Source organism: Octodon degus, unplaced genomic scaffold (genome assembly GCF_000260255.1).
Source record: "Octodon degus isolate 3935 unplaced genomic scaffold, OctDeg1.0 scaffold00217, whole genome shotgun sequence".
In the NCBI taxonomy this organism is placed as follows: Eukaryota; Metazoa; Chordata; class Mammalia; order Rodentia; family Octodontidae; genus Octodon; species Octodon degus.
In genome coordinates, this window is record NW_004524793.1 from 3854592 (window position 1) to 3871968 (window position 17377).

General features: G+C 42.5%; 2 protein-coding genes across 3 annotated transcripts; both read left to right on the top strand.

The window, feature by feature from the left end:
- The first annotated feature begins 400 nt into the window (after positions 1–400).
- Positions 401–3556, top strand: LOC101575927 (granzyme B(G,H)-like). Its single transcript, XM_012517821.2, has 5 exons — positions 401–563; positions 1575–1713; positions 2188–2323; positions 2480–2737; positions 3366–3556. Exons 1-5 carry the CDS (start codon positions 512–514, stop codon positions 3507–3509), a joined length of 729 nt encoding a protein of 242 aa, XP_012373275.1. The 5' UTR covers positions 401–511; the 3' UTR covers positions 3510–3556.
- A 10158-nt stretch (positions 3557–13714) lies between these two features.
- On the top strand, positions 13715–16988 carry LOC101576326 (granzyme H). Of its 2 annotated transcripts, none has more exons than XM_023705305.1 (5): positions 13715–13855; positions 14978–15137; positions 15806–15941; positions 16108–16365; positions 16770–16988. In XM_023705305.1, exons 1-5 carry the CDS (start codon positions 13801–13803, stop codon positions 16911–16913), a joined length of 753 nt encoding a protein of 250 aa, XP_023561073.1. In that variant the 5' UTR covers positions 13715–13800; the 3' UTR covers positions 16914–16988. The 2 variants fall into 2 exon arrangements, with proteins under 2 accessions (XP_023561073.1, XP_004645127.1); XM_004645070.2 differs by having other exon boundaries at positions 14990–15137.
- Positions 16989–17377: the final 389 nt, after the last annotated feature.

Consider the following 17377-nt stretch of genomic DNA (forward strand, 5'->3'; position numbering starts at 1 on the left):
ACAGTGGGCTTCATGAAATTGAGTTTCAGGGATTCTGTCTTCTTCCCCAGATGGTTAGGTCTTTCTCCACTAGGCTTGTTCCTGGCTCAAGAGAAGAGCCTAATGTTCATCTGCATTATCCGTAGAATCTATTATCATGGACTTAGATTAATAGTGCTGTTAATTCTGTCACTGGGAACCCAGATTTCTGAGGCTGTACTGGCCAATACCACATCCTCCAATCCCCACCTTACACACCTGGGTTAGTCCTGTGGGCTGGAACAGATGATTTACTCTGAATCATCAGCTGTGGTCACTGTGTGATTTTCACACAGCCACATAGAAGAGTCATGGGGTTGGGGAGGCATTGGGAGATGGGTATTGTCTTAGAAAACCTCCCATTATGAAGCATTACAAAACCAGTGGGAAACATAAGTCACTGAACCAGCTCCTTCCCCTTCCTCTTCTGGGGGATAAAATACAGCAAGGACAGATCTTCAGAAGCTTTTACCTGGGAAGCCTTCTTGGGAAGATGCAGCTGCTCCTGCTCATGTTGATCTTTCTGACCCTCAGGACAAGGGCAGGTAAGTTTCTATCTTCATCCCTGAGAACCCAAGCCCCATTCTACAGAGGATATGGGTGTCCTGTCCTCTCCACACCCATGATCCTTCTGTCTACCAGAATTTATCTGAGCATGACCTCCAATCTCACCAGATAACACCAAGTATGACTCTGGATAGGTTACCATAGATTGTTCTCAACTAGAGCCAGGGGAAACCATCCCTTCATGAGACCCTACCTTTGTCATTTGTGAAGTGGGTCTTTATTCAAAGTGAATGCAAATGATGAGAAATTACAGGAAGAAATGTGACATACTCTTGGAGAGGGCAGAATAGATCTGTTTTCCATGTTGGGTAGGAGAAAGGTGTTGTCCTCATCAGCTGCTTAGGAGAGATGCGCAGAGCTCAGTAAGCCCAGAATGTATGGAATTACTATCTCCAGAACACTACTTTTGTCTTTCTTCAATCCTAGCTCCCTCTTCCACCTCTACTTTTAACCCCAATCCTTACTGTCTCCCCTGCTTTCTATATGAACCACAGAGACAGAATCTAACTTCCCTGTCTCCCACAATCAACACTATCCTGCCAACCTTCATCCAGAGACTGCCTGGAGCTGCTACCTCACACAACCAATGAACAGTTCTGAGGCATCCACATGTGAGAACCTAGGAAAGAGGATCAGATAACATCTAGATTACACCTGAAGCCCGGCCAGTAGGAAGCATCACCATGCTAGACATTACAAGACTTGGAGGGTTTTGGATACTCAATGGCAATGAAAGGTCAGTGGAAGAATTGGAAAAGTTCCTGGGATTTTCTTGTATTCAGACAGGCATACTCCACTTCATGCAAAACAAAGATTTCTAGACCAAGACCTGATTTCCATCCCTAGGCAGGAAAAACTGAGACCTCTTCCTTCAGGTTCTTCCCAGCTCCAGAACATCCCAGGTGGCTAAACGCCCAAATTTCTGGAACCACCAAGTAGATGCTCATGCAGTCACTCAGCGGCTGCAACAATTAGCCCTTTTCTTTCAGCGGAGATCATCGGGGGACATGAAGCCAAACCCCACTCCCGCCCCTACATGGCCTACCTTTGGATCGGGGATGATGCTATATGTGGTGGCTTCCTGATAAATGAGAAGTTTGTACTGACAGCGGCTCACTGTTCAGGGAGGTGAGGAGTGGAAAACTGCCCACTGTCTTGGGAAAACCCTTCTCAGAGAGCCTTCCTCCCATTGAGCTCCCTGAGCTCCTGGTGAAACACATGCAGGAGACTCTGTGAGGTTGAGAAAGGGCCAGCCGTGTCTCCCAGGAAGACAAGGTATTTGGCAACAGACAAATTCTTGACATCAAAAAGACCAGGGCAATCAACCCTGATAAATATAAACATAAGACCATGCTTCTCCTAATGATGCAAAGCAAAGTAATTTCCTGTGCTTTACTGAAGGTATCTAACTGCTGAGGACTTCTAGTGCCCAAGGCGTGAGAATTCAGCCTCAGTTATTAAAAAGCAGAGGGCACAATTATGCAGAGGGCTCTGCTCTCAGAGACAGCTCCACACTACATCAGCTGTTGCCTGCTCCTTATAGCTTTTGTCATGTGTCCTCTGTTCCTTCATATCCCTTAACTCACTTTCCTGTTTGTCCAGCTCAATAAATGTCACCCTGGGTGCCCATGACATCAAGAAACAGGAGAAGACCCAGCAGATCATCCGTGTAAAAAAAGCCCTCCCTCATGAAAATTATAGTACTGAACTGTACACCAATGACATCATGCTGCTGCAGGTGTGACACATCTTCCTGCTGCTCTTGCTTTCCTCACACAAGGTTGCACCTCCCACTGGGGCCCTGAGCATTCCCTCTGCCATCATGTCTTTCGCTGTGTCCAGGCCCTGAAGCACACAAAGGCTAATCTGTACTTTTTTACTTCTTTCCCATCAGCTGGAGGAAAAGGCCAACCTGACTAAAGAGGTGCAATTTCTCAGGTTGCCAAAAGGCAAGTCCCAGGTAAAGCCAGGTGCTATGTGCCATGTGGCTGGATGGGGACGGTTGGCCCCAGGGCGTAAAAGAGCAACCACACTGCAGGAGGTGGAGATGACGGTGCAAAAGGATGAGAAGTGTGAGACCCGCTATTCCAGATATGACAGAGCTACTCAGATCTGTGCTGGGGACCCAAAGATTAGAAAAGCCTCCTTTAAGGTAAGACTGAACACCTATTACTCTTGGCTTTGCACAAAAGTGTATTTTGGACATATGTAGGACCAGGAGGCCTGAGCAACAGGGCTTCCTCAAATATAGGCTGTGATAATTCTAGGTGAAAAGAGATAAAGGGAGCGGCCTGAGTTGGGAAGTAACTGAAGCTTCCACCACTTCACCAAGAGGCCTCTGGAGAAGAGTGCCTCTCTGGAAGCAGGAGTTTACAACAAGCTGCCTGTATTTAAATACCAGGCATTAGAAAACCATTCCCTGTGTGTGTAGCAATTATAGCCAATTAGGTCCCCAGAGCCTCCTAACCCTGTTGGTCAGGAAGGTTCATTTCTGTTGCTTGGTGTCTGGCCCATTCATATCTGTCTATGACTTTAATAGTAGGTAGAAACCAATGGTCCCACAGGACTCTACAGGGATGAGATCCCAGGACCTGGGGCAAGGACAAAGTGTGACAGAGAGATAAACAGTAACACTGTTCTTTGCTTGGCAGCTAAAGACTCAGGGCCTGTCCCTTCCCCTCATCTCTCACCAGCACACTGAGAATAGTACTTCAAGAAGTATTTGGGATATGATAGGGGTCAAGTCCAGGAGGCTTCATGGCCTCACTTTTTATTTACAGGGTGACTCTGGAGGCCCCTTCGTGTGTAATAATGTGGCCCAAGGCATTGTCTCCTATGGAAAAAAGGATGGCACAACTCCATGCATCTACACTAAAGTCTCACATTTTCTAAGATGGATAAAGAAAACCATGAAACACCACTGACTGAAGAAAGCAAACTGAGCACTTTTGTGAGCAACCATCTTTCCTGGCCTGAGTCTAGAATTTCTCTAGAGCAGCCACCAGCAACTAAATAAATGTCTTTCTCACTAAGAGGGCTGGTTGCTTCTTTCTTCACTGATATCCATGCTCAGAGACCAGTTCTATGCGAAGCAGGGCAGTAACATAAATCTGCTGATTTTTGCCTCCTCAAGATATGACAGAGTACTCAGATCTGTGCTGGGGACACAAGGATTCAAAAAGCCTCCTTTAAGGCAAGACTGAGCACCTATCACTCTTGTTCCTCTCAGTATCTTCCCAAATCCTCACTCAAAGATGTTAATTAACTCTATCTTACTTGCTTTAGTTTCTATGTTCTGTTTCCTTTTGTAAACCCTGAAGCTCTGCACTATTAGGAAAAAAAAATTCCTAGCTCTTATCCTGGGTCTCAGGGTGAACATGCAACCTCTTTATGTGTTACATGGCAGATGGGGGACATGCATCCTAAATATCAGTCAGGCACCACTGATGTCACCACTCAGCTCTATTTTGTTAGCTAGGAGAAGGGTCTTATTGAATGAAACATTTCTCTCCAACAGGTTTGGAGATAAAGTGGTCAAGCGTATAGTCAGTGACTCTTCATTCTCACCTGAAATTTGTTTCCTTCCCCTTTCTCCTCTAAGACCAAGACTAGGTGTATAGGTACCTGGCTGACCATTCTATTTTGTCTCCTCTCACAGTTGCCACAGACCACCAACTCCTGTCCTCACTAGGTCACAAGGATGCGATGTTTTTCTTTTCTTAAATCACCCCCCTGGGACATGCAGAACCACATGTAGTTCCATTCAAAGACCTAGAGAGAAAGTCTGGTGGGATCAGAACCTGTGGTCCCGCCTCTCACTTGGGCAGGGACCCTCAAACCTGTGTCCTCCTGTATGCTCAGCTGTCCTTGCATCTTAGCCCCTTTTACCCTATCCCTGCTGGTCTCGAAGCTAAAACTTCTGGCCACATGTGGGCTCTATCAGTATTTTATCTTACAGAGGCCTTTTTTCTGCAGAAGCACAAGAAAATGGACAGGTTTTCATATATCAACAAACAAATTCTCCCCAAATGCTGTTGAGACCCACCAGAAAGACTTTTTTTAAACCAGGGATCAAACTCAGAACCTCGTGCTATGCTGCTGAAGTATCTCCCCCATAGCCCTTCTTGAAAGACAATTATTTGTCTCCATGGTGGCTAAACTTTGCCCTAATTCCATATATTGATATGTACAAAACTGGGTGGAGTAATAGTTTAATACCTCATGGGCTTTAAGCAATGCAAATGGATCTAGGGGAGGCGCTGATGTGTAGCCTTTGAAGTGGTGGACAGCAATGATGCCCACCTGTAGCTCCTACTACTAAGTGTGACCTAGGCTGTGAGACAGTGTGCTCTAGGCTGCAACTGAGGGTCAACAGAGTTTCTGCTCCAATGCAAGAAGGCCAGACATCAAAGCTGAGGCAGCTGACCAAAACCCAAGACATGGCCTCAGATTGTGTTATGGAGACTCCTCCAAACTTAGAGGCTACCTCTTACTCAGATATGGTACTCTTTCTGCAAGCTTCTCTCTGCATATTGCAGAAGCGCCATTCTTCCTACCTGGCCCAGCTCACAGTACTCACAGACTTCCCACCATTCTCCCAGTCACTTAGCCCCAAGTCACACTCTTCTTCACAAATTAATAAAACCCTCATTCAGCCCTGGGTTTAGGCTTTTGTACCAGTTAGCCATGGTTCAGACTGTACTTAGGACACCCCTTGGCTCCCACAAGCAAAGATATGTGTTTGCTTCTTTCTTTATATTGTGGGCTGCACTGGAAGTGGTAGAATGACATGGATTTATTAGAATTCCAATAACTTGTCCCTGGGATTAAGAATAAAAACTCTGTCAGACTAAGATGAGGCCAGAGTGGGCTCTCTGTAAGTGCTTACTAAGACCAAAGCCTTAGGGATCTATGGTGAGCATAATAATAGCTTGCTGTAGAGGAAACTGACAGTGTTAAATAATTTCCAAATTAACCCCCTCTCTATCTTCCATATTTGTTCATAAGGCCCATGTGGGAGATCTATAGAAATGCAATATCTTATTTTTATACCTGGGTATAATTTCTATCAATATTATTACATGATATTCCTGAAGTGTATGAGATTTGGACATGACTTAAGTCATTCAGTTTCCAGGTATGAAGTTGTTAAGTGAGTCAAAAGAGGTACTTTTGGGCCAGAAAGATACCTCAGTGGAATGTGTGTTTGCCTGGCAAGCACAAGGTCCTGAGTTTGATCCCTGGTACTGAAAAAAGGAAAAAAAAAACAAAAAAAAAAACAAAACAGAGGTACTTTTCATGTGTAGAGAGGGCAGCAGGCAGGTAAGATGATAGTGGATAGGCTTAGTTTCATTTGTATTAAGAGTATTAGACTTTAATGTCTCTATACAAAATCAAATTGCAGGAAACACACATGTCTAAACTACCCATGGAGAACTGTAATGCCTGTCAATATGACAGTGCCAGCCTCTGCAGAATCAAGCTTGAGTCGGTGAGCCTGCCATGGTGGAAAAATCGAGAAACACCTGGAGTGTTTAGGTCATCATTGTTACTGCTACAGCCATGATTTTTTTCTTTTTGTATTTGGGAAAGGGTGTGTAGGGTGTACAGTGTCTCACTGCATAGATCGGACTCATAGTGATCATCCTGTTTACAGCCTCCCAAGTTCTGGGATTACAGGCCACTATGCCCAGTTTCAATTGCTGTCTCAGTATGCCCTGGGGGTGAGGCCAGCACGGCAGGCCTGGGGATCGAAATCTCGACCCCTTTGTCTACCGAAGCAGGTGCTTTAGTCCACTGAACTATTCAGCCTGCCCTACATCCATGAGTTTTAATAGCACTTAGGTTTCTCTTGATTGGGAAGTCTTTAGCTTAGAGGATAGTGTGTAGTTTTTGCTTAAATAAATGTCTCCTTGGAAGTCAGCTAAGGTTGCTGAACACTTATTAGTGATGTGACCCCTCAGCATGGGCTGAGGGGTCACATCACTAATATTCAATACTGCCAATCACAACTTGGCTCTAAATTAGTGCTTCTCTGTCCCAAATATACACAATATTACACTCTTTTGTGACTTGGAGCAAAAATCTCCTGCTGAGCTCATGGAATTCCCAAAGGCTTACCCTTTCTCTTTTTTTAATGTGTCTAATACACAGTCTACAGGGTCTCATCAAAAAGATCAGACTCATAGTGATCCTCCTGTTTTCAGCCTTCCAAGTGCTGGGATTACAGGCACGTGACACCAATGCTAATCTCAGCCCTTTTACATGTTGTACACAAATCATGCTACATCATAATCTCCTCATTCTCTTTGGCCACTTTAGAGGGAGAAGGCAGCTTCTGACTGGGGACTAAAAGAAAAATTCCTGCCCCTAGATCTAGTTCCTTCCTTTGAAAGAAATCCCAGAAAACAAAACCCTCAAAAATACTATTTTAGCAAGTGGCCCCATCAAAGTACTAGATTTACTTAGAGTAAATGGATTTGTAATTTACAACATCTTTGAAAAATCATTGTTGTAAGTTAGACAAATAGTGTGTGTTAAGCAAATGATGCAGAAAGGCAGCCTGTTGTTGAATTTTTGTGGTTTCTCTGATTTTCATGTCACTTTGCTGGGTGAGTTTCCTGGCTTAGATCTGGGTTTGAAATCCATAACAATGAAAGTAGGGTAGTTCTGAAGATAATACCTCTTTAGAGTTTATGCACCAAAAATACACATTACATGCTGCAATTCTCAAGTGCATTATGGGAGCAGGCATAAGAAAGGTAGAATGAGTGACTCAGAGCTCAGAAATGCTCCTTGCTTGAAAGCAGGAGGAAGATGAGGAGAATGGAAGGCAGCATAAGCAGGCTTGTCTTTATTTGACTTGCATGCCTTGCTGTACAAACTCAGCTATGAAAAGGTGGAACATTTTCTTGAGTCCAATTCTAACCCCAGAGCTGGTCAAAAATTTAATCCCTGCTCTTACTGAAGCCTGGACACACCCAACATTGAACACAATTAGGGCCATTTACACAGTACCTGGAAAAGCCTCTAATGTTCAAGGTGTCAGGTTTGGCCTGGTTAGAGCACAGTGTACTGTGCTGGCTCTCCAGTAAGTGGCAGAGTCACAGCTCTTCAGGGGTCCTGGCAGATCTGTGCTCTGCTGCAGAGGGAAGTGTGTGCTTCAGTTGTGAGTTAACAGGTCCTTCTTCCTGCTCATCACAATCTTTAAATGTGGGCACATTATCTATCTCTGCAGTCATGGTCCTCAGTGAATAGTCCCTTCACCTCTCAGCCTTGAAGGATCTCAGTGGCATATTCTCCTGAGTACAAGGAACAGAGATCTTGTGTCAGCACATAGTTCTTGTTCTGACCTTGAAAACATGCTGTGAGGAGAAACATAAGAAAAGCTCAATTTTCTGTACAGAAGAGAAAGAGCAGAATGACAAGGAGGAAAATCATATATTTACTTCGAAACTATGCAAAATTACTACATATATATATATATATATATATATATATATGTTCAGCTTAGGTACTGTGTTTATTTATAAGAATAATTGTTGTGGCTAGAATGGATGAACATGAACATAGTAAGTGTCATACACATTTTTTAATTAATCAAAGCATAAGAGCTAATGAATGCATGGGATAATTTCTCTTTTCTTGAATATACTTAAGCATGACCTATGGACTAGTATGTGGTCTATTTTAGTTAGTTTGTTTTTTGCAGAATGGGGGATTGAACTCAGAACCTTGTACTTGCCAGGCAAGTGCTTATTCTTCTGAGCTATCTCCCCAGCCCAAAGTTGAGAAGGATTTTTTTTTTGGCTGGTTCAGGCTTTCTCAATCACAAGTTGTGTAAGATATCTTGAGCTAGGAATCGAACCGAGGTCCACAACACCTGACTGTGTTTGCCTGCACAGGTGCTTAAACAACTAAGCCAACCTGCAAGCCCTGTAGTCTATTTTGTAAAATGTCCCAAGTGCAGCCAAAAAAATGTATATTCAGCTGTGCTTGGGTGGAATGCTCTGTATATGTCCACTAAGTCCATTTGTTCCAAGCTCTGGTTCAGTTCTGCAACTTCTTTGCTGATTTTTTACATACTTGACCTATCTTTTTGGGATAAAGGGGTGTTAAGGTCTCCTATTAAGAATGTGGTATTGGATATTATATTTTTCATGTTCATTAAGATTTGTCTTATATAATTGGGTGCTCCCATGTTTGGTGCATACATATTTATGAGTATTACATCTTCCTCTGGAATTGTTCCCCTAACCAGTATGTAGTGGACTTCTTTATTTCATTTGATCATTCTTGGTTTGAAGTTGAGACTGTCTTTGAAGAGGATTACTACCTTGCATTATTTCTGAGGTGCTGGGGCTTGTATTATTGTTTTCCATCCTTTGACTTTCAGCCTATGAATTTCTTTATGAGTTAAGTGTGCTTCTTGTACACAACATATTGTTATATTTTGCTTCCCAATCCAGTCTGCCCATCTATTTCTTTTAATTGGTAAATTCAGTCCATTTACATTGATGGTTATAATTGAGATATATTGGTTTATGATTGACATGCTATTTACCTGCTGTTTTATACCCACTTTTCTCCTGTGTTTAATTATTTGCACTATTTGGTAGGTTCTTTCCATTCTCCTTTATGGAGTTGTGTTCATTTTGGTCCCTCTCTAGAATATCTTTTAGTAGTCTGTGTAGGGTTGGCTTTGTAATCATGAATTCTTTAATTGTTCTTTGTCATGGAAGTATTTCACTTTTCCATCAAACTTTAAAGATAGTTATGAAGGGTATAGACATCTGGGCTGTAATTTGTTTTCTTGGAGGACTTGAAATATTTTGCTCCATGCTCTTCTTGACTTGATGGTTTGTGAAGATAAATCTGCCATTATTCTGATGGGTTTTCTTTAAATGTGATCTGTTTCTTTTCTCTAGTGGATTTTAATACACTGTACTTATTCTGGATTTCTGGGATCTTCACTATTATATGTCTCAGTGTGTTTTTATTTGGATTGATGTTCTCTGGAGTTCTATATGCTTTGGTTACTGAATGTCCATTAGTTTCCCAATATTTGGGAAGTTTTCTGGTAGTCTGCCAATATTCTTTTTTTAATCATTTGTATTGATTCTTTCTCATTGATTCCTATTAGTCTCACATTGTTCATCTTTGCATCATCTTGCAGATGTTGAATTATTTTTTCCTACATCCTAGTTGTTTTTAAGAAATCTTTTCTTACCTTTTAACTAGCTGCAATGGTATTTTCAAGATCTGAAACTCTATTTTTACTTTCATTCAGACTGTTCTGTCTTGTGATTGAGGTTTTAGTTTTCTGTAAATATCTTTGAATTTCTTCATGTAATTTGTTTCTTTTCTATATTTCTCATTCCAGGATTCCATAATTTTTCTATCCTCCTCTATTTTTATCAGTGTCTTCTTTAGAAGCACTTAGTAATTCTTTCAGTACAGTTATCATTTTTGTATACTTTAGAGAATATTTCTAATCTGATTGCCTCTATAGCTTTCTGCAGTTGTTTCTCTACTTCAGACAGTATTAATTCAGAACTTTCAGTTATGTTATTCCCAATTTCTTCTATGCTAGAATCTCCTACATTTGTTCTGGTTGAGCTCAGGGCCTGAGAATGCATTTTGCTCCTTGTCTTTGTCATTTTGCATAGCATTGGCCTCTGACCTTTGGTGTAGAGCTTTGGTGTAATCATAACCTTACTATCTAACAAAATTCTTACCCAAGAGGCATTATGTTTTTAAGACAGTTACAGTTTTGTATTTACAGAGCTACAATTGGGAACACTAATAATGAGTAGTGATATTTAGCAGTTGACAAACTTTTGTAACTAATGGGCTTGTATTTTAGACTATAACAGCAAACATTTTGTCTGTGTACCTAAGTAGATATTAAATTGGGAATTTTTATTCATTAGTTCCCCTAAATTCTGTCTGATCACCTCCCCATGATGTACCTGGGTTCTTCCAGGCAGACTAATTCACCCCAGTTACCTGTTGCCCCCTCTCTCAATCAAGACAAAAACAGAGAGAATGCTCTTGTAGATCTGAGTCTAGCAAAGTGTCTCAGCTTACCGGGTCTTGATCTTCCAAGTTTGAACTCATCCACATGTACCTGGCACAACAGCTTGGGTCTGGCTGTTGTGCTCAGCATCTTCCTGCTGCAGCCCATGGAAGTGAACCCGCTGTATCCCTCTGGCAAGATGTTCAGCTCCTGGATTGACTGGATGGTTCTGGCACCTAGCCTTTCTGCATGGACTTCAGCTTCAGAGTTTCACATCAGGCCTGTCTGATGGAGAAGGTTCCCATGAGTGTGAAGATGGTCCCACACATAGGCTGGGCCTGGACTCCTGCTGGAGGGGTTTAGCTTGTATGGTGGAAGTTCTCACACATACGCTGGTCTGAGACTGGGACTGGAGAGAATCTGGCAGGCAAGGCAGAAGGAGTCTCACACATGCCAGGCCTAGGTTTAGGTTGCAGGTTATTGGGCCACATAAGAACTAATCTAGCCTATCACCACATAATCAGTTAGCCCCACAAGCCAGTGATGGGCCCAGATCTCCAATACCTGAGTCACCTGTCTTTCAGCCAGGGGACCTGGCCTCCCTCAATGCCTCCTCCACACCAAAGATGTTGAGGGCCTTCAGATACCCACCCTATTCTAGGTTTCCAGCCTCCCAGCCAAGGGGTTTTTCTAACTCAGCTCAGGAAAATCCCAGGAAAGAAAGCCTCCAGGCTTCCAGCTCTCTCCAAAGCATCTGATTTTGGGGAAAATATTGGGAAGGTATCAGCTCACACTTCCTACAACTGTAGATAATTTGGGGGAAATGCTTAATCTGTTCTCTACCTATGGAGCAGGATTCTTCTCTAATTCTTAGAGAAAATGGATCCTTACCCACATGATCTAGACAATGGTGCTTACTAACTCTGTGATGTCAACCCTGGCCTTTGTCAGTCCTCCAGATTCAATCCAATATGAAGAGTTCTTCACACATACAGAGTGAGTTCGCTTAATTGTCATGGTCTTTCTACCACTCATAAATTCTTGCAACCCAAAGAAGTAACCTTATGATGTTATTTGCAGAAGCCAACACAATAGGGAATCTTGACCAGAAACAAAAGCACCAAGTTCAAATGACTGGACAATCCCTAAATCAGATAAATGAGGATCAAAACCACCAATAGCATAGGAAATAAGTAATATGTATGTGTGGGAATAAAACTTATGAAATAAAAAAGAGGGTTTTTTTGTGGAACTGGGGATTGAACTCAGACCCTTGCACTTGCCAGGAAAGTGCTTATTCCACTGAGCCATCTCCCCAGTCCCCAAAAAGAAAAATAAAACATTAAGTGCAATTTGTTTTTAACTTTCCTTCAGAGTCAGTGAGTCAAGGCCTCTATCCTTGGAGCAGGCTCAAGTACAGAAAAGGGCAAGCACTAAAGAAAAAGAATGATTGAGCAAGAAAGGAATCACAGTAAAAAGAGAGATAAAAAAGTTCACCTAATCCAAGACATGAGAAACTTGGATAAAAAGGGTTGTCAAAGGCATTCCTAGTTATAGAGTCTATTTTCCTTAGCACTCATCCCTTCAGACACCTGTGGCTTGAGAAATGCCTTGGATTTCCAAGTACCAAAGCATCTCTTGGCTTTTGTGACTCAAGATATTATCCGAACCTGTAGGAATTTTCTCCAGCTGAGAGCAGGCTCAACCCTGAAAGGAAGAAGAGTTAATGGATCCAGAGAGGACACAACCAGTTGGGATGGAAACCAGCATTGCATGATCTGAGATCCTGAACTACAAAAGATGAGTGCCAACTTCATTCCATACAGACCCTCTAAGAGTCCCAGGCAGGACAAAGCTCAAGTTGCCCATGGTAATAAACAACCACATAGTATATTATAGGTCAGCTTCCCCTTTTCCTTATCTCATTCTTCCTTTTCTCTTACCCCAATCTCTTCAAACACACTAGAATGCATTAACCCTAACTAAAGGCTTGCCGTGAGAATTCATTTTGAATGGAAAAAATCAACCTACAACCCACATGAATTGCATTCAATAATGTCCTCCTAATATTTAGATCCACTCAGAGTTGTGAATGTGACTTCATTTGGGAACAGAGACTTTGTAGGTACAATCAAATACAGGTCATACGAGAGTGGGATAGGTCTTAATCCAGTAACTAGTATTCCCTGAAGAAAAGAGAAATTGGAACATAAAGACACAGAGTTCACCATGTGGTGATAGATACATGATGCTGATAGTTGAGCCTGCAGGAATCATGATGATGATAGTCGAGCAAGATAGTCACAAGGCAAAGAGTAAGAACCATTGGTGAAGTAATGGCCTTAGATTAAAAAATGTCTCTCCAAAACCTCTTGTGTTCAGAGGTGGGGCTCTTTGAAGGTTATTTTCTCATCTCAGATCAAGAAGCATTAAATAACCAATGCATAAGTGAATAGGACACTAATTGCAATGGAGTAAACAATGATTCATTTCGATCCAGTGAATTTTGATTCCCATACTTTCCTTCCTAACAAAGAGAAACTCCAAAACACTTATAGTTACAGAGCATATTTTAATCCTTTTAAAAATATAAGGTTATAATTGTGAAAAATAAGAAACTGTTACTATTTCATGGAATAAGAAAATGCCCAACTTCCCATGTCCCTTGAGCACATCTGGCCTTCATCTCATATTACAAGCAAACCTCACCACCAAATTTACCAACTCGTACCCTAAGCATAGATTTTCAGTCGACTCCAACCAATTTGCAGCTTTTCAAGAGCAAGACACATGTGCCTTTTAGTCCTTGGATCTAGCCTGCTATATAATTGTTCACAACCTTATTAGAATGAAAACAGACTTCAGAGCTGTGAAAATGAGTCATTTTAATTCCCTTCAGATGCCAGGCAGTTCCTGAGGTCTCCATCTATTACTAGCTGCAGTCAAAGCTACACACTCCAGCTCAAGAGCTTTATTCTTGCTATGCCTTGTAACTGAACCACAGAGTCGTTAGTGGTGACACTGTCATTTTCACTTAAACCAATTAGGAAAATGTTCATAAACATCTGTAGAATGGTGACACCCATCAAAACCAAAGAGACACAGACCTAATACACCAGTGAGGTCACAGGGCTTGTGCCTCTTTCATCCTGCTACAGTTGTCTGTCTGTTCTTACCTGAGCAGACCTCCTGGGGACATGGCACCATTCCTAATTCTGCTGATCTTTCTTCTGCCTCCTCACACTAGGACAGGTAAGTGTTCCTTTTCCAGGCCTGACTACACCCCAAAAAATTCTCTCTACTATTGACTTTTCTGCTAGTTTGGGTGAGGATTTTTCCTCAGTCTAAGCCAGGAGTTTTCTGACCTTAATTTCCCATCCCAAACCCAAACTTACAAATATAAAGCTGGCTAGACACTCTCAAGGAGTAGGCATTAGCCTTGTCACAGAATTTTGTGTATTATGCAAAAATGAGATGTGCTTAGAAAAACATTAAAAATGAAGAACAAAGAAAAAAATAACAGAGAATGTAAAGCTACAAAATGTAAGCAAACTCTGTTGCTCAAAATGAGAGAAGGCTGCTTAGACCAACAAACTGAAAAGGAGAGGTGGTCCAGACCCAAATACATTATTCAGTGCCCTCTATCCCTCACCCCAGCCCAGTAAGAAGCTCAGGGAGAAGCAGCTGAGAGGCAACTGCTCTCAGCGGTGGCAAAATTACTACAACCAACTTTCTGTTGCTTTGGCTTAACCTTTGCTCTCTGCAGTTGCATTTTGAGGGTCCTCTCCACCTCTGCCTCACCAGACTCCCAGTTGTTCCCTGTCTGGGGCATCTCCTTCCTCCAAAAGTTCTGTAGCCCTGAATCCCACCACACCACACTACCCCACTAAGCACTGATCAAAGGCCAATTTAAGATCAGTCATTCATGCAGCCAAGAACACAGATTGAGAACACAGAATGTGTTAGGTCTAGAACACCAGGATTTGAGAAAATCCAAGTTCATAAACTCATATGTAGATTGTTAGAAAGGGCCACCAATCAGGATGTTAGCAGAAGCTCAGAGAAATTAGAAAGTCTCAGTGAGAAAGAAGGAAAGAAGGCAGCTTCCCAATATCTTCTGGAACTTTACCACCACACAGCAGACCTTACCTCCTCTATACCTGTGACTAAATTAGGACATAAAAGAGAAATACTCTCCTTCCTTTCTCAGAACAGGGATATAGGACTTGAGGTCCAGAAAAAGTCCTGCCTGAAAGGATGCATCCTGCAGAACCTAACTGGACTCTCCCCTACTCTCTGCAGAGCACTTCAGATCCCACCCTCAACCCCACTATACCTCCTGCTAATGCTGCTCCTGGTCACCCAATCTTCTAGCTTTTCTTTCAGTGGAGATAATCGGTGGTCAGGAGGCCAAGCCACACTCCCATCCCTACATGGCATTTATCAAGTTTCTGGATGGCAAGAAGCTTAGGAGATGTGGTGGTGTCTTGGTGACAAAGAAATTTGTGCTGACAGCTGCTCACTGCCAGGGAAGGTAAAAGCAACAACTAGCCCACACTTCCTGAGACCACAGCAAGGCCTTCTGTAGGAGCTCCTGGGTGAAAGTACACAAGTCTGTAAGAGCTCATCAGAAAGCAGGAAAGGCAGGAGGGTCAAGTTTCAGCACAATATCTGAATATATGATAATTATATTTATAAAGACTTATACGATAAATAAATGAATCTTATGCTGGAAAATAAAAGGGAGTTGGAGAACAGTGAAAAAAAGGAAATTTAATGTTTTCTGAACATGGACTACTCTCTTGCAATGAATATAATCATTATATACTTCAAGCATATAGTAGTGAAAGTTCAGAAAAAAATTTTTGGGCCAGTCTGAGTAAGTTAACTACTTAGTGAAACCCTATCTCAAAAATAAAACTAAATGAAAAAGGGCTGGGGGATGGGGTGGTATCTCAGAGCAAAGGTCTTGGGTTCAACTCCCATTACTTTAAAAAGGAAAGAAGACTTGGAAATGGAAAGGATGATATAAAGGAGAGGTAAGCTATGGAGTCAGAGGGCAAGAGCACAGAACAAGTGACATAGGCTAGAAGACTGAAGGTCCACACTGCCAAGAAAAGCAGCTGCTGCCTACTCTGCACAGCTCCTTGGGGGTGTGATCTTTGGTGCCACATCCCTCAACCCACTATCCTCTCTGTATAGCTCAATGAATGTCACCCTGGGGGCCCACAACATCCAGGAACATGAGAAGACCCAGCAGGTCATCCATGTGAGACAATCCATCCCACACCCAGACTATACTCCTCAAAACTTCTCCAATGACATCATGCTGCTACAGGTCAGGCACACCTTTATATGTTTGTCCTCCTCATGTAGGATTGTATTTTCCCCTAGGACCCTACTCTTTCACTCCTTGTCATCTTGGTCATCATGATGTCCAGGCCCAGAAGGAATAGGGTCTATACCATAGGATGGTCTGGAATCTCTTGCTTTTTCCCCATCAGCTGAAGAAAAACGTCAAGCTGAGCAAAGCTGTGCAGCTCCTCAGTCTGCATGAGGACATGACCCAATTGAACCCAGGGGACACATGCCACATGGCAGGCTGGGGAAGAATGAGCCCATCAGGCCCCCTAGCAACTAAACTACAGGAGGTGGAGCTGACAGTGCAAAATGAGTTAAAATGCAGATCATGCATGCATGTGTATTCTGATGACACTGAAATTTGTGTGGGAGACCCAAGGATTTACAAGACTGGTTTCAAGGTGAGGATTTCACTATCTATAAACAGAACCCAGGGAAGGAGGAACTCCATGGGGGGGTGGTAGTGTCCAATCCCCTAGACCTAAGTCCAGGGCTTGGAAGCTGGGGTTGTCTAGCAATGTAATCTTTACTCTACACTCTGAGAGGATAGGTGTACAAGGTGGGGAAATGTAAGGTAACTGACTATGGCGTTATCAGCAGATTATCTGTGAGGATTGCACAGTCTTAAAATAACTTAAGACTGAAAAGTAAAGTTGGGGTCAGGATAGACCCTGTGGTTGCAGGATGTAACCAGGTCTGCCAGGATCTGATCCCTGCTCACAGCCCCTGACAGAGGTCACCTGCTGTGGGACTCCAAGATACCACCATGTGTAGGCCAACACAGATTTTCCTTCTCTGTCTGCAGGGAGACTCTGGGGGTCCCCTCGTGTGTAACAAAGTGATCCAAGGCATTTTCTCCTATGGAAGAAAGAATGGAAGACCCCCAGCAGTCTTTACAAAGGTTTCCCACTTTCTGCCCTGGATAAAGAAAACCATGGGGCACTTGTAGCAGCAAGTATAAGACTGGCCTCTCCTCTACCACACCAGAATGTTTGAAGCAAAATGTAGGATCTAGTGAACATGGGGATTGAGCTGTAATAATAAATGTTTCTCAAGAATGAATGAGGCTGAAGTATTGTGTATTCATTAAACCCTGCTGAGTATGAAGCCACACTATTTTCCCTTCTGGTTATTGCTTCTTCTTTCTCTTCCTCTTTTATTTTTTTTTCACTTATTCCATTCTATGCAATGGAAGGAAGCATCAGAGCTGATTGAGCAAGCAAAATTTATATCAAAGCTCAGCTCTCCTATGTGGTCCTATTCCCTGAGTACAGGGAGTCTGCAGCATTGGGAGTGATCCTTATACATACAGTCCTATGTCCTCCCTGCTTAACACTCCAAATATGAAATCTCTGGGCTTTAGGAACTTCATATAATCTCTAAGCCAGAAACATTCATCAGGCCCCAACAATT

Bases quoted from the DNA above. Each gene is read 5' to 3' on its own strand.
- LOC101575927 (XM_012517821.2), top strand. From the start codon at position 512: ATGCAGCTGCTCCTGCTCATGTTGATCTTTCTGACCCTCAGGACAAGG. The intron at 1,714-2,187 runs GTGAGGAGTGGA...CTGTTTGTCCAG, and splicing joins GCGGCTCACTGTTCAGGGAG to CTCAATAAATGTCACCCTGG. The intron at 2,738-3,365 runs GTAAGACTGAAC...TTTTATTTACAG, and splicing joins TTAGAAAAGCCTCCTTTAAG to GGTGACTCTGGAGGCCCCTT.
- LOC101576326 (XM_023705305.1), top strand. From the start codon at position 13,801: ATGGCACCATTCCTAATTCTGCTGATCTTTCTTCTGCCTCCTCACACT. The intron at 15,138-15,805 runs GTAAAAGCAACA...CTCTCTGTATAG, and splicing joins GCTGCTCACTGCCAGGGAAG to CTCAATGAATGTCACCCTGG. The intron at 16,366-16,769 runs GTGAGGATTTCA...CTCTGTCTGCAG, and splicing joins TTTACAAGACTGGTTTCAAG to GGAGACTCTGGGGGTCCCCT.